Raw genomic sequence first — 16,734 nt, 5'->3', positions numbered from 1 at the left:
GTCTCCTTCACACATCCTGATATTTCCGGTACTGGAAAAACCAGAATCGGAGATATCCGTGTCCATGTGTCTGTGTGTGGCATACATGCGGCAGCAGTATCACACGTACCGGTGCCTGAGAAAAGCCAGCACAGTTTGATCTGTTCCCAGGTGCCGGGTGCTGGAGGCAAATCTCATCATTGTCCCCTGCTTGCGCTGAGATCGGCACAAGCAGGTGACAATGATGAGAGTTGCCTCCAGCACCCGGCCATGCGGCCCGTGCAATGAGTCTACGTGTGTCAGTGTCTCTGGTACATGTGAAAACTGTAACCACACATACTGAAGACATTGATGTGTAAAGGGGGCATTAATGCCTCTATAAATGGATTTCTCCCAAAATGTGCCCCCTTGCATTTTAATATATAAAGTGATTGCATTCAGGTAGTTTTACAAAATATCACTAATCGTCTGGTGCGAGATTATATGGACAAGAGGAGGAAACCTGGAATAACGAATGGGAACCCTGATTGATAATTTGGACACGTAATCGGGTGTGCTGGCCACTAAATCTCCAGATCCTCTGGAAGGTTAGAAGGTTAGGGTTTATACATTTTAATAAGTCCTGGTGTATATATTTAATCAGTTCCCCTGTTAATATGCATCTCCTACCTAATTACGAGGCTTAGTGTAAGGATTACTATATTGGTAAGTATCTGCTGCCATCCGGTGGACAAAGTGTGGAATTACAACTGACTATATAAAGTATAATTACTGTACAGGTGCTATTATCATGACTCTTAAAGGTCTTCACTAGAAGGTGGACTGAGAAGAGCTCACAGTATTTGGCCCCCGTGCCCCTGACCGTATTATGGCACCAAAAAACCTCTGGGTTGTACAGATCTATGATGCTTCACCCATAAGTGAGCACTTTAATTGTGACATTTTCCATTATTATGAAGGTGTTCATACCTCAATTCACACCTCTTCGCACAAAATGAAATCTTTGTCAGCTATAAGTCGGATTTTCCCTCAAAAAGGTTAATACATTTATCATGCGCCATTTTTGCTCGACTCCAGAAGTATTTGGGACAGCGAAAAAACGAAAAAGTCACAAATTCTTTTGTGACAATTTTGCCGTTTTTGACACCAGAAAACTACCATGGAAGGAATCTGAAGTAAATTTGCTCTTTCTCGTTTGTCTTTTTCTTGCGTAAATTTTAAATTCTATTGCACAGTTTTCCTAAAAATTGGCACCAGTACTGACAGTTCAGGTTTTTATCACTAAATGTAGACTGGATTTGCTTTCCTGGATCTTTTTAGATACATTTATAACTTGCAAGTTTGAAAAAGTCAGTACATTTTTGTGGTCGTCTATTCCACTGCCTGGAGGTGCAGATGGTCAGGATAGAAAAAAATCTTCTAGTAAGATAAACCTCAAGCCTGAAAAGCTTCATTCTTTGCTACTGTTCTGAAGTTTGATATTAGAGTGGTTGTCAGTCCCCTTTCAAAGATTATTGCTCTACAGCAGAGGTGGGCAATTAATTTTCACGAAGGGCGACATGAGAGACCATGACTGGTGTGGAGGCCGCACCAATAGGCCGAGTTGAATTATGTTCAATATTAACATTAACATATTATTATTGCTTATTAAAGAGCAAATCAGAACCATAGAATTTACAGCTTTTTATAAAGTTTATAAAGAACACCACTTTTATTATTCAACCCTTGTACCATGAACAGCTCCCAACACAGTATGATGTCCCGACACCTCCCCTATAGACAGTATGATGTCTCCACACCTATCAACACACAGTATGATGTCTCCACAGTTCCCACACACAGTATGATGTCCCCTCAGCTTCCACACACAGTATGCTGTCCCCACAGCTGCCACAGACAGTATGCGGTCCCCACAGCTCCCACACACAGTATGATATCCCCACAGCTTCCACAGACAGTATGTGGTTCCCACAGCTCCAACACACAGTATGATGTCCCCACAGGTTCCACAGACAGTATGTGGTCCCCACAGCAAAGTATGTGGTCCCCACAGCTCCCACACACAGTATGGCGACCCCACAGCTGCCACAGACAGTATATGGTCGCCACAGCTCCCACACACAGTATGCGGTTCCCACAGCTCCAACACATAGCATGATGTCCCCACTGCTCTCCTCTTCACATTATGATGTCCCCACAGGTCACCTATACACAGTTTGATGTCCTCATAGTCCCACAGAAAGTATGCGGTCCCCACAGCTCCCACAGAAAGTATGCGGTCCCCACACCTCCCACACACAGTATTCTGTTCCCACACCTCCCACAGATAGTATGTGGTTCCCACAGCTCCCACACAAAGTATGTTGTCCCCACAGTTGCCACATACAGTATGCAGTCCCCACAGCTCCCACTCACAATATGCTGTCCCCACAGCTGCCACAGACAGTATGTGATCCCCACAGTTCCCACACACAGTATGCTGCCCCCACAGCTGCCACAGACAGTATGCAGTTCCCACAGCTCCCACACACAGTATGAGGTCCCCACAGCTCCCACACATAGCATGATGTCCCCACAGCTCCCCTCTTCACATTATGATGTCCCCACATCTCCCCTATACACAGTATGATGTCACTATAGCTCCCAACACGGTATTATATCCCCACACCTCCCCTCTTCACATTATGATGTCCCCACAGCTCCCCTATACACAGTATGATGTTCTCATAGCTCCCACAGAAAGTATGCGGTCCCCACAGCTCCTACACACAGTATTCTGTTCCCACACCTCCCAAAGATAGTATGTGGTTCCCACAGCTCCCACACACAGTATTCTGTCGCCACAGCTGCCACAGACAGTATGTGGTCCCCACAGTTCCCACACACAGTATGGCGTCCCTACTGCTGCCACAGGCAGTATATGGTCCCCACAGCTCCCACACACAGTATGCAGTTTCCACAGCTCCCACAGAAAGTATGTGGTCCCCACAGCTCCCACACATAGTATTCTGTTCCCACACCTCCCACAGATAGTATGTGGTTCCCACAGCTCCCACACACAGTATTCTGTCGCCACAGCTGCCACAGACAGATGGGGTCCCCACAGCTGCCTCAGATAGTATGTGGTCCCCACAGCTCCCACACACAATATGCTTTCCCCACAGCTGCCAAAAAGAGGATGCGGTCCCCACAGCTCCCACACACAGTATGATGTCCCCACAGCTTCCACAGACAGTATGTGGTCCCCGCAGTTCCCACACACAGTATGGCGTCCCCACAGCTGCCACAGACAGTATATGGCCCTCACAGCTCACACACACAGTATGCGGTTCCCACAGCTCCCACACATAGCACGATGTCCCCACAGCTCTCTTCTTCACATTATGATGTCCCCACAGCTCACCTATACACAGTTTGATGTCCTCATAGCTCCCACAGAAAGTATGCGGTTCCCACAACTCCCACACACAGTATTCTGTCGCCACAGCTGACACAGACAGTATGCGGTCCCCACAGCTGCCACAGATAGTATGTGGTCCCCACAGCTCCCACATACAGTATGCAGTCCCCACAGCTCCCACTCACAATATGCGGTCCCCACAGCTGCCACAGACATTATGCGGTTCCCACAGCTCCCACACACATTATGATGTCCGCACAGCTCCACAGACAGTATGTGATCCCCACAGTTCCCACACACAGTATGCTGTCCCCACAGCTGCCACAGACAGTATGCGGTCTTCACAGGTCCCACACACAGTATGGCGTCCTCACAGCTGCCACAGACAGTATGCGGTTCCCACAGCTCCCACATATAGTATGATGTCCCCACAGCTCCCCTCTTCACATTATAATGTCCCCACAGCTCCTCTATACACAGTATGATGTTCTCATAGCTCCCACAGAAAGTATGTGGTCCCCACAGCTCCCACACCCAGTATTCTGTTCACACACCTCCAACAGATAGTATGTGCTTCCCACAGCTCTCACCCACAGTATTCTGTCCCCACAGCTGCCACAGACAGTATGCGGTCCCCACAGCTCCCACACACAGTATGCTGTCCCCACAGCTGCCACAGACAGTATGCGGTCCCCACACCTCCCACACACGGTATGATGTCCCCACAGTTTCCACAGACAGTATGTTGTCCCCACAGTTCCCACACACAGTATGGCATCCCCACAGCTCCCACAGACAGTATATGGTCCCCACACCTCCCACACACGGTATGATGTCCCCACAGTTTCCACAGACAGTATGTTGTCCCCACAGTTCCCACACACAGTATGGCATCCCCACAGCTCCCACAGACAGTATGTGGTTCCCACACCTCCCACAGATAGTATGTGCTTACCACAGCTCCCACACACAGTATGTTGTCCCCAAAGCTGCCACATACAGTATGCAGTCCCCATAGCTTCCACACACAGTATGCTGTCCCCACAGCTCCCACAGACAGTATGCAGTTCCTAAAGCTTCCACACACAGTATGATGTCCCCACAGCTGCCAAAGACAGTATGTGATCCCTACAGTTCCCACACAGTATGCTGTGCCCATGGTTGCTACAGACAGTATGCGGTCTTCACAGGTTCCACACACAGTATGGCATCCTCACAGCTGCCACAGACAGTATGCGGTCCCCGCAGCTCCTACAGACAGTATGAGGTCCCCACAGCTCTCACACATAGTATGATGTACCGACAGCTCCCCTATACATGGTATGATGCTCTCATAGCTCCCACAGAAAATATGTTGTCCCCACAGCTCCCACACACAGTATTCTGTTCCCACACCTCCCACAGATAGTATGCGGTTCCCACAGCTCCCACATACAGTATGCAGTCCCCACAGCTCCCACTCACAATATGCTGTCCCCACAGCTGCCACAGACATTATGCGGTTCCCACAGCTCCCACACACAGTATGATGTCCCCACAGCTCCCACAGACCACAGACAGTATGTGATCCCCACAGTTCCCACACTGTATGCTGTCCCCACAGCTGCCACAGACAGTATGCGGTTTTCACAGGTCCCACACACAGTATGGCGTCCTCACAGCTGCCACAGACAGTATGCGGTTCCCACAGCTCCCACATATAGTATGATGCCCCCACAGCTCCCCTCTTCACATTATAATGTCCCCACAGCTCCTCTATACACAGTATGATGTTCTCATAGCTCCCACAGAAAGTATGTGGTCCCCACAGCTCCCACACCCAGTATTCTGTTCACACACCTCCAACAGATAGTATGTGCTTCCCACAGCTCTCACCCACAGTATTCTGTCCCCACAGCTGCCACAGACAGTATGCGGTCCCCACAGCTCCCACACACAGTATGCTGTCCCCACAGCTGCCACAGACAGTATGCGGTCCCCACACCTCCCACACACGGTATGATGTCCCCACAGTTTCCACAGACAGTATGTTGTCCCCACAGTTCCCACACACAGTATGGCATCCCCACAGCTCCCACAGACAGTATATGGTCCCCACACCTCCCACACACGGTATGATGTCCCCACAGTTTCCACAGACAGTATGTTGTCCCCACAGTTCCCACACACAGTATGGCATCCCCACAGCTCCCACAGACAGTATGTGGTTCCCACACCTCCCACAGATAGTATGTGCTTACCACAGCTCCCACACACAGTATGTTGTCCCCAAAGCTGCCACATACAGTATGCAGTCCCCATAGCTTCCACACACAGTATGCTGTCCCCACAGCTCCCACAGACAGTATGCAGTTCCTAAAGCTCCCACACACAGTATGATGTCCCCACAGCTGCCAAAGACAGTATGTGATCCCTACAGTTCCCACACAGTATGCTGTGCCCATGGTTGCTACAGACAGTATGCGGTCTTCACAGGTTCCACACACAGTATGGCATCCTCACAGCTGCCACAGACAGTATGCGGTCCCCGCAGCTCCCACAGACAGTATGAGGTCCCCACAGCTCTCACACATAGTATGATGTACCGACAGCTCCCCTATACATGGTATGATCCTCTCATAGCTCCCACAGAAAGTATGTGGTCCCCACAGCTCCCACACACAGTATTCTGTTCCCACACCTCCCACAGATAGTATGCAGTTCCCACAGCTCCCACATACAGTATGCAGTCCCCACAGCTCCCACTCACAATATGCTGTCCCCACAGCTGCCACAGACATTATGCGGTTCCCACAGCTCCCACACACAGTATGATGTCCCCACAGCTCCCACAGACCACAGACAGTATGTGATCCCCACAGTTCCCACACACAGTATGCTGTCCCCACAGCTGCCACAGACAGTATGCGGTTTTCACAGGTCCCACACACAGAATGGCGTCCTCACAGCTGCCACAGACAGTATGCGGTTCCCACAGCTCCCACATATAGTATGATGTCCCCACAGCTCCCCTCTTCACATTATAATGTCCCCACAGCTCCTCTATACACAGTATGATGTTCTCATAGCTCCCACAGAAAGTATGTGGTCCCCACAGCTCCCACACCCAGTATTCTGTTCACACACCTCCAACAGATAGTATGTGCTTCCCACAGCTCTCACCCACAGTATTCTGTCCCCACAGCTGCCACAGACAGTATGCGGTCCCCACAGCTCCCACACACAGTATGCTGTCCCCACAGCTCCCACACACAGTATGCTGTCCCCACAGCTCCCACACACAGTATGCTGTCCCCACAGCTGCCACAGACAGTATGCGGTCCCCACACTTCCCACACACGGTATGATGTCCCCACAGTTTCCACAGACAGTATGTTGTCCTCACAGTTCCCACACACAATATGCTGTCCCCACAGCTGCCACAAACAGTATGTGGTCCCCACAGCTCCCACACACAGTATGGCATCCCCACAGCTCCCACAGACAGTATATGGTCCCCACAGCTCCCTCACACAGTATGTGGTTCCCACAGCTCCCACACATAGTATGATGTCCCCACAGCTCTTCTCTTCACATTATGATTTCCCCATAGCTCACCTATACACAGTTTTGATGTCCTCATAGCTGCCACAGAAAGTATGCGGTCCCCACAGCTCCCACACAGAGTATTATGTTCCCACACCTCCCACAGACAGTATGTGCTTACCACAGCTCCCACACACAGTATGTTGTCCCCAAAGCTGCCACATACAGTATGCAGTCCCCATAGCTTCCACACACAGTATGCTGTCCCCACAGCTCCCACAGACAGTATGCAGTTCCTAAAGCTCCCACACACAGTATGATGTCCCCACAGCTGCCAAAGACAGTATGTGATCCCTACAGTTCCCACACAGTATGCTGTGCCCACGGTTGCTACAGACAGTATGTGATCTTCACAGGTTCCACACACAGTATGGCATCCTCACAGCTGCCACAGACAGTATGCGGTCCCCGCAGCTCCCACAGACAGTATGAGGTTCCCACAGCTCTCACACACAGTATTCTGTTCCCACACCTCCCACAGATAGTATGCGGTTCCCACAGCTCCCACACACAGTATGCGGTCCCCACAGCTGCCACAGACAGTATGCGGTCCCCACAGCTGCCACAGACATTATGCGGTCCCCACAGCTGCCACAGACAGTATGCGGTCCCCACAGCTGCCACACACAGTATGCTATCCCCACAGCTCCCACAGACAGTATGCGGTCCCCACAGCTGCCACAGACAGTATGCGGTCCCCACAGCTGCCACAGACAGTATGCGGTCCCCACAGCTGCCACAGACAGTATGCGGTCCCCACAGCTGCCACAGACAGTATGCGGTCCCCACAGCTGCCACAGACAGTATGCGGTCCCCACAGCTGCCACAGACAGTATGAGGTCCCCACAGCTCTCACACATAGTATGATGTCCCCACAGCTCCCCTATACATGGTATGATGCTCTCATAGCTCCCACAGAAAGTATGTGGTCCCCACAGCTCCCACACACAGTATTCTGTTCCCACACCTCCCACAGATAGTATGCGTTTCCCACAGCTCCCACACACAGTATGCGGTCCCCACAGCTGCCACAGACAGTATGCGGTCCCCACAGCTCCCACACACAGTATGCTATCCCCACAGCTCCCACAGACAGTATGCGGTCCCCACAGCTGCCACAGACAGTATGGGGTCCCCACAGCTCCCACACACAATATGCTGTCCCCATAGCTCCCACAGACAGTATGCGGTTCCCACAGACAGTATATGGTCCCCACAGATCCCACACACAGTATGCTGTCCCCGCAGCTGCCGCACACAATATGCGGTCTTTACAGGTCCTACACACAGTATGCTGTCCTCACAGCTGCCACAGACAGTATGGGGTCCCCACAGCTCCCACACACAGTATGATGTTCCCAGAGATCCCACAGACAGTATGCTGTCCCCACAGCTGCCACAGACAGTATGCGGTTCCCACAGCTCGCACACACAGTATGAGGTCCCCACAGCTCCCACACATAGTATGATGTCCCCACAGCTCCCCTCTTCACATTATGATGTCCCCATAGTTTCCAATACAGTATTATATCCCCACACCTCCCCTCTTCACATTATGATGTATCCACAGCACAGATACACATTATTTAATCAGCTGTCATGTGCCTTTAACAGCCGTGGGTGGATTGAAGCTCTATCCATGGCTGTTAACCAGTTAAATCCTGCTGTCAATGACTGACAGCGGGATGTTACATGTGCCAGCCAGAAACGCGTCATTAATCCCGCCCATCAGTGCCCCTGTCATGTAATCGCGGTCTGCAGAAGACCCCTGTACCTGTTATTAAGATACTTCTGTGAATGCCGGCCCGTGGCCAAGGTTCATAGGGGATTTTGTTTTCTCCTATACACTGAAAAAAGGGTAACAATGTTTTGAACTTTTGACTTTCAGGCTCCATATCTCACCATCCTCTACTGCTGAACGTGAGACGACCATCACTTTATATATAATCATCTTGTCTATCTCATACATAAATTTGACTTGTGCCTGTTTAGCACATGATTAGTTATGCAGATTCTTGTCATCTCACTGCATTGTTACGGTTGTGCACCTAAAAATCTAAATTTTTATGATTGTCCTGCTGGAACACAATGATGTCCTTTTCATACCCATAGTACTCGAGTCTATGAAGACCACCATCTCAGCATTGAGACCACCATCGATCCTGGTCAAGTATCCAACGCCTTTGGCTGTGAAACAATCCCATATCATCAGGCTTTCTTCAAACTTCACAGTTCCTTCAGTTTCTCCATCCGTTAGCCCCTTTTTCCCTTGTTTCTTCCACATTCATTTGCTCCCATCAGAGCCTCGTCTATTGACTTTCATCTCATCGCTCAGACCCGTTTCAAATCTTCTTCCGTCCACTTTTTGGACATTTTTGCAAACTCGAGCCAACGCTTCTTATGATGATATTGAAGTCGAGGGATCTTCACCTTTCTTCGGGCCACCATTCCAGACTTGTGTTAGACGCGTCACACGGTGCATACATGGACGTCTGTGATATCACTATTATGAAGCTTATAAGCCTCCTCCACAGCTGTGTTTGTCGTGCCAGAACTGATAGACCTTGTGATGAGCAGATTGTTGACTATGATATTTTGACCGGACGTCCACCTATTGGCTTCTGAATGGATGGACTTCATTTTGTATTCTTCCAGCTGTCATGGCGCTCACATGATGCAATTTGGCAATTTTCTTGGCTGAGAGACCTCTATCGATGAGCTGGATGATGCTGTGTCTCTTTTCTTGGGAATCAACCTAATAACACACCGAGCTATTAGGGAATGTGAGAACAGGTGGTAACTAATGATGAGCGAGCATACTCGTTACTATTCGTTACTCCCCGAGTTTCCTTGTGGTTACTCGCCAGGAGTAACGAGTACAATGTAAGTCAATGGGAAATGCGAGTAAGCCGAGTAAGTGTCTGCTGGAGCCTATAAAGCGGTCTGGGGGCTGAGGAAAAGGCTGAAATGGGTGCAAGATTGTTTAAAAGCCGGTGGTAAAAAGCCGCCGGCTTTTAAACAATCACTCAGCCCCATACTCGCTTCCCCACAGCCTCCCATCCCGATCCTCCACTCCCCCACCGCCTCCCATTCCGATCCTACGTTAAGACCGGGCGGGGAGCAAAGCACCAGGGAGCGGGGAGCGAAGGACCCGGGTGGGGAAGCCGGCAGTGAAAAGACTTCACCGCCAGCTTTCCCATTCGGTGCTGCACTCCCCGCTCCCTGATGTACGCTCCCCGCCCGGTCCTAACTTAGGATCGGGATGGGAGGCGGCGGGGAGCGGAGAGCGTACAAAATTGCCCAAATCGATGGGAACAGTGCTCAATTAAATGGCAGGCAGAATATATAGGCAGACAGGCAGGCAGGGTATAGCCCTATTACCTCACTGCCACCGCTACAGGGCAGTGGGAAGAGCGAGGCTAAGTGCCAGAATTGGCGCATCCTATGGATGCGCCATTTCTGGGGCGGCTGAGGGCTGGTGTTTCTAGCCTGGGAGGGGGCCAATATTCATGGCTCCCTTCTTGGGCTATTAATATCAGCCCCCAGCTGTCTGCCTAGCCTTTTATAGCTATTAAAATAGGGGGGACCCCACGTGATTTCTTTGTGGGGGTCCCCCATTTTAATAGCTAGTAAAGGCTAGGTATTCAGCTGGGGGCTGATATTAGTAGCCTGGGAAGCTCCGTGGGTATTACCCCCTTCCCAGGCTTCAAACATCTGCCCCAGCCGTCTAGTGCCCTGCTATGTTTTTCATGCACCCTCCTATATACCCTGCCTGTCTGTCTGCCTATAAATTCTGCCTGCCTGACGTTTAATTGAGCACTGTTCCCATCGATTTTGTCAATTTTGTACGTTCCCTGCTCCCCCGCCGCCTCCCATCCCAATCCTAAATTAGGACCCGGCGTGGAGCGAAGCACCAGGGAGCGGGGAGCGCAGCACCGAACGGGAAAGCCGGCGGTGAAGTCTTTATAGGCTCCAGCAGACACTTACTCGGCTTACTCACTTTTCCCATTGACTTGCATTGGACTCGCTACTCGTAACGAGTACCCGAGTATTGGGACCTACTCGTTACGAGTATAGCGATTATTTCACTACTCGCTCATCCCTAGTTGTAACTTGTAGTATACAGGAAGAAAAATATTTTTTCCACCACTGGGAGCAAAATAGTAATAATGCAGTGACATGACGAGAATCTGCATAACTAATCATATGCTAAATAGTCAAATTTATGTATGAGATAGCCAAGATGATTGTCTACAAAATGATTGCAGTCTCACGTTCAGCAGTAGAGGATGGTGAGATATGGAGCCTGAAAGTCAAAAGTTCAAAACATTGTTACCCTTTTGCTCGTCAGTGTATATAGCAGTCCTGAAGCCCTTCTATGTATAGAACAGGTGATCAGACTATTAACTAAAGTAAAAAGTGAAAAAAAAAAAACACAAAAGTTCAAATCTCCCCCCTTTTTGCCCTAATGAAAATAATACAATTAAATAAAAAATACACATATTTGGTATCGCTGCATTCAGAAATGTCCGATCTAACAAAATGTAAAATAAATTCTTCCGATCAGTAAATGGCGTAACAAGAAAAAAATTGAAATGCCAGAATTATGGTTTTCTTTGCCGCCGCAACATTGAAATAAAATGCAATAAGATGCGATCTTCGTATCTACCCCAAAATGGTATCAATAAAAATATCAGCTCATGGCGCAAAAAATAAGCTCTCACCCGGCCCCAGATCCCAAAAAATGGAGACGCTACGGGTCTCGGAAAATGGCGACAAACGATGGCAACAAACGATGGTGACAAACGATGGCGACAAACGATGGCAACAAACGATGGCAACAAACGATGGCGACAAATGCAAAAAACTTTTTTTCATACAAATTTTGACATTTTTTTTCAGAAGTTAAATAAAAAAGAACCTATACATGTTTGTTATCTGCATACTCGTACTCACTTGGAGAATCAAAATAGCAGGCCAGTTTTACCATATAGTGAGCTTGGTAGATAAAAAAAAAAACAATTTTGGAATTGCACTTTTTTGCAATTTCACCGCACTTGAAATTGTTTTCCCATTTTCCAGTACACGATATGGTAAAATCAATGGTGTCAATCAAAAGTACAACTCGTCCCGCATAAAATAAGCCATCGCATGGCCATATTAATTGAAGTTTAAAAAGTTATAGCTCATGGAAGACGGGGAGGAAACAAAAAACAATGGAAAATGGCCTGGGGGAGAAGAGGTTAAAGAGTAACAAACTTTTTTTTGTATTATTTATTGATCAGCCTTTGCAATGTATGACTTTTTATAATAGACTCCATTACCTTTTATGCTTCCTTCTCTCTCAAACCACAGACTGAAAGCCCTTCTTCAGCCGCCTAGTTCCTGCTCCCTTACAAGCTGCTTTGAACTGCTGCTTAAGCAACAATCCACACTCACACGACTTACACGGGCTCTCACTGTCCGAGCGTAGGGTAGCGGAGCAGAGACGCTCAAACATGGAGAGTAAGCAGCGCCTCTCCTGAAATACTCTGTTCTGCTTTGAAACCCTGATTCTTCCACTATGTAACTCTCAGTCTGTGACCTACAAAATCAGCATGCTCTTTTCCTGAAATCCTCTGTGCTGCTGAGAGTACCCTCCTTCTTAAGCTCTCAGTCGTTGACATCCCACAAGATGAACATATTTCTTTTCTAAAATACTCTGTGCTGCTTTCAGCCTGTGACGTCACATATACAGATGAAATCAGACAATTCTGAATTAACCCCTGGAACCTCTTGGTAGGATAAAGAGATATAGGAGTGGAGCAGACAGGGGGCGCTCTTTTATTGTACTATACCTTTCAGCTTGAACCGGGTGTTGCTGTCTCTTTCTAGAAGGGAAATATGATTATTATACATCATTATCCGGCTCTTGCACTGATGGTTAATGGGTTAGTAATGAATAGTCATGATCATGAACTGGTTAATTACTAAGCACCCAGATATCTACAGTATGGTAATGACCTCTAAGGAGGAGGAGAATACAGCCGGGCCTGCCCACGAGGGGTAGAGAAAACCTAAAGCGTCCCTCTTCTGATAAGTGTCCAGCAGGACTGCATAGTAACAATGTATCCACATATACAGCTTGTATAGAGGGGCTGGCGCAGTCCTATGTAAATAACATAGAATCATTGTACATTATAATGGTAGATTATGCAACTTTCTAATTTATTTGGAGTTCTTTCCACTGTTCCCCATTTTCAAGCTCTCTATTTGCAGTCAGTAATTACTTACATGTAGAGAACTTATCCAGATCTATAGAAGGATTGTTACAACGTATCCAGTATAGACCATCGACTCAGCAGCAAACATGTCTCCATGATAGTTTGTTACAGTGTATCAGTGCAGATGAAATGTATCAGTCTGGGGACTGAGGATACTTTAGGTTGGATACAATTGTAACAAACCTTGAACTGTAAGAATTATACAGAAGATCTTACTGACAGCGATTTCACTCTTTATTTTTTGTGCATTTTACGTTAGCAGCAAAATATATGAGACTCATAAAATCTGTTTTTTGAGCTTTTTTTTTTTAGCTGTAGCACGTCAATTCTTTCAGCTGTTCCGCTGTGTTTATTTTTATCCTTTTCAACTAAATGCATTAAAAAAGTGAGTGAAAAACGCATTAAAAAATGCATCAAAAATGAGTTTTTCATGCTGAAAAAAACCCCACTGCAAAAAAAAACAACTGTGTGAACATAGCTTTAGGTCTGTACAGGTTATAAGCCTAAGGCCACTGCCCCACTATCAGTATTTGGTCAGTATTCAGTCAGTATTTTTTCTCAGGAATGGGGACCAAAACCAGGTGAGGAACAATCAGGGAAAAGGTATAATAGAAACAAGTCACCAATTCTGCATTTATCACCCACTCCTGGTTTTGGCTCCCACTCCTGAGAAAAAATACTGACCGAATACTGACCGAATACTGAGAGTGGGGCCGTGGCCTTATAATGTAAACAGAAACGTTCCCATTCACTGACAGTAAACATGTTTAGAAATGATAAGAAAATGTAAATTAAGGAGCAAATTTCATTATACGATTAGAGCTGGAGAGGCCTTGTGAGTAGTGTTGAGCCACCCCCATAGTGTTCGGGTTCGGTTCGGTTCGTCGAACACCGGGATGTTCGAGGAACTGTTCGTCGAACTGTTCGTCTAACTGTTCGTCGAACACCTTAGAACACCGTCGAACACCGTTAAAACCAATGGCAGGCAAACAAAAACACATAGGAACACATAGAAAACACCTTCAAAGGTGTCCAAAAGCTGACAAACTGCTCAGAAGACGCTTTCTTTAAAAAAGCCGGCCGGCAATTCAGCAGCGGCATACACCGGTACCCGACAATTTAGACATGAAGGAATAGAGCATCACACATAGATTAGATAGATAGAAACATGTCAGTCACATATATATGAAGTACAGTGACAGTGTTGCTTACTGTACTTGTCATTTAGTGTAAAGGATTTATTAAAAAATATAATAGTGTTTTCGTGCACCGTCTCTTTAAAAAAGCCGGCCGGCAATTCAGCAGCGGTACCCGACAATTTATAACAGACAGAATAGAGCATCACACATAGATTAGATAGATAGAAACATGTCAGTCACATATATATGAAGTACTGTGACAGTGTTGCTTACTGTACTTGTCATTTACTGCAAAGAATTTATTTAAAAAAATAATAGTGTTTTCATGCACCGTCTCTTTAAAAAAGCCGGCCGGCAATTCAGCATCTGTACCCGACAATTTAGAATAGAAGGAATAGAGAATCACACATAGATTAGATAGATAGAAACATGTCAGTCACATATATATGAAGTACAGTGACAGTGTTGGTTACTGTACTTGTCATTTAGTGTAAAGGATTTATTAAAAAATATAATAGTGTTTTCGTGCACCGTCTCTTTAAAAAAGCCGGCCGGCAATTCAGCAGCGGTACCCGACAATTTAGAATAGAAGGAATAGAGAATCACACATAGATTAGATAGATAGAAACATGTCAGTCACATATATATGAAGTACAGTGACAGTGTTGGTTACTGTACTTGTCATTTAGTGTAAAGGATTTATTAAAAAATATAATAGTGTTTTCGTGCACCGTCTCTTTAAAAAAGCCGGCCGGCAATTCAGCAGCGGTACCCGACAATTTAGAATAGAAGGAATAGAGAATCACACATAGATTAGATAGATAGAAACATGTCAGCCACATATATACGAAGTACAGTGACAGTGTTGCTTACTGTACTTGTCATTTAGTGTAAAGGATTTATTAAAAAATATAATAGTGTTTTCGTGCACCGTCTCTTTAAAAAAGCCGGCCGGCAATTCAGCAGCGGTACCCGACAATTTATAACAGACAGAATAGAGCTTCACACATAGATTAGATAGATAGAAATATGTCAGTCACATATATATGAAGTACTGTGACAGTGTTGCTTACTGTACTTGTCATTTACTGCAAAGGATTTATTAAAAAATATAATAGTGTTTTCGTGCACCGTCTCTTTAAAAAAGCCGGCCGGCAATTCAGCAGCGGTACCCGACAATTTATAACAGACAGAATAGAGCTTCACACATAGATTAGATAGATAGAAATATGTCAGTCACATATATATGAAGTACTGTGACAGTGTTGCTTACTGTACTTGTCATTTACTGCAAAGGATTTATTAAAAAATATAATAGTGTTTTCGTGCACCGTCTCTTTAAAAAAGCCGGCCGGCAATTCAGCAGCGGTACCCGACAATTTATAACAGACAGAATAGAGCTTCACACATAGATTAGATAGATAGAAACATGTCAGTCACATATATATGAAGTACAGTGATAGTGTTGGTTACTGTACTTGTCATTTAGTATTAAAATAAAGGATTTATTATTAAAAAAAATTGGCGTGGGGTTCCCCGTAATTTTAGTCTCTAGCGGAGGTTAAGCAGACAGCTGGGGCAGATGTTTGAAGCCTGGGAAGGGGGTAATACCCACGGAGCTTCCCAGGCTACTAATATCAGCCCCCAGCTGAATACCTAGCCTTTACTAGCTATTAAAATGGAGGACCCCCCAAAAAAAATGACGTGGGGTCCCCCCTAATTTAATAGCTAGCAAAGGCTAGGCAGACAGCTGGGGGCTGATATTAATAGCCCAGGAAGGGAGCCATGAATATTGGCCCCCTCCCAGGCTAGAAACACCAGCCCTCAGCCGCCCCAGAAATGGCGCATCCTTAGAATGCGCCAATTCTGGCACTTAGCCTCGCTCTTCCACGCTGCCCTGGTGCGGTGGCAGTGGGGTAATAGGGCTGGGGTTGATGTCAGCTTATAATGCCAGCTGACATCAAGCCCAGGTTAGTAATGGAGAGGCGTCTATAAGACACCCCCATTACTAACCCCATAGTCAAAGTTAAAAAAAAACACAAACACCCAGAATAAAGTCCTTTAATTGAAATAAACACACAATTCTTTATTGTTCTAAATTAAACCATACTTACCATCACGCCCATTCCAGCTGAAGCCAACGATCTCCTGCAATAAAAGAAAAATAATAAAGCAACCTCATCCTTACCTTTCCATGGTTCCCAGGACAGCTCCAGCTCTGCTACATCGAGATGACAGGCTGGACCGCAGCAGAACGCTGCCATCCAGCTTGCCATGCCGCACACACTGAGAAGCGCAGGCATGCTTGCGCTCCTCAGTGTCTGACTGTGACGGCATCCAGATGAGCCGACAATGAACTCGGCTCACC

General features: G+C 46.9%; 1 protein-coding gene across 2 annotated transcripts in view; it reads right to left on the bottom strand.

Annotated features, from left to right (window-relative positions):
• The window catches only part of LSAMP (limbic system associated membrane protein), a 1,076,006-nt gene that overhangs the window by 10,217 nt on the left and 1,049,055 nt on the right, over positions 1 to 16,734 (bottom strand). The window contains exon 8 of one of the 2 annotated variants that reach the window (XM_073668587.1): positions 12,802 to 12,834. The exons of the other annotated variant lie outside the window; for it this stretch is intronic. Within the exon in view, the coding sequence (XP_073524688.1) occupies positions 12,802 to 12,834 (33 nt within the window). The remainder of the gene's footprint in view (positions 1 to 12,801; positions 12,835 to 16,734) is intronic. 2 annotated transcript variants of the gene reach the window in all.

Source organism: Phyllobates terribilis, unplaced genomic scaffold (genome assembly GCF_046119375.1).
Source record: "Phyllobates terribilis strain yellow unplaced genomic scaffold, ASM4611937v1 Scaffold_2__4_contigs__length_985480577, whole genome shotgun sequence".
Classification (NCBI taxonomy): domain Eukaryota; kingdom Metazoa; phylum Chordata; class Amphibia; order Anura; family Dendrobatidae; genus Phyllobates; species Phyllobates terribilis.
This window is presented reverse-complemented; position numbering and strand designations above follow the sequence as displayed.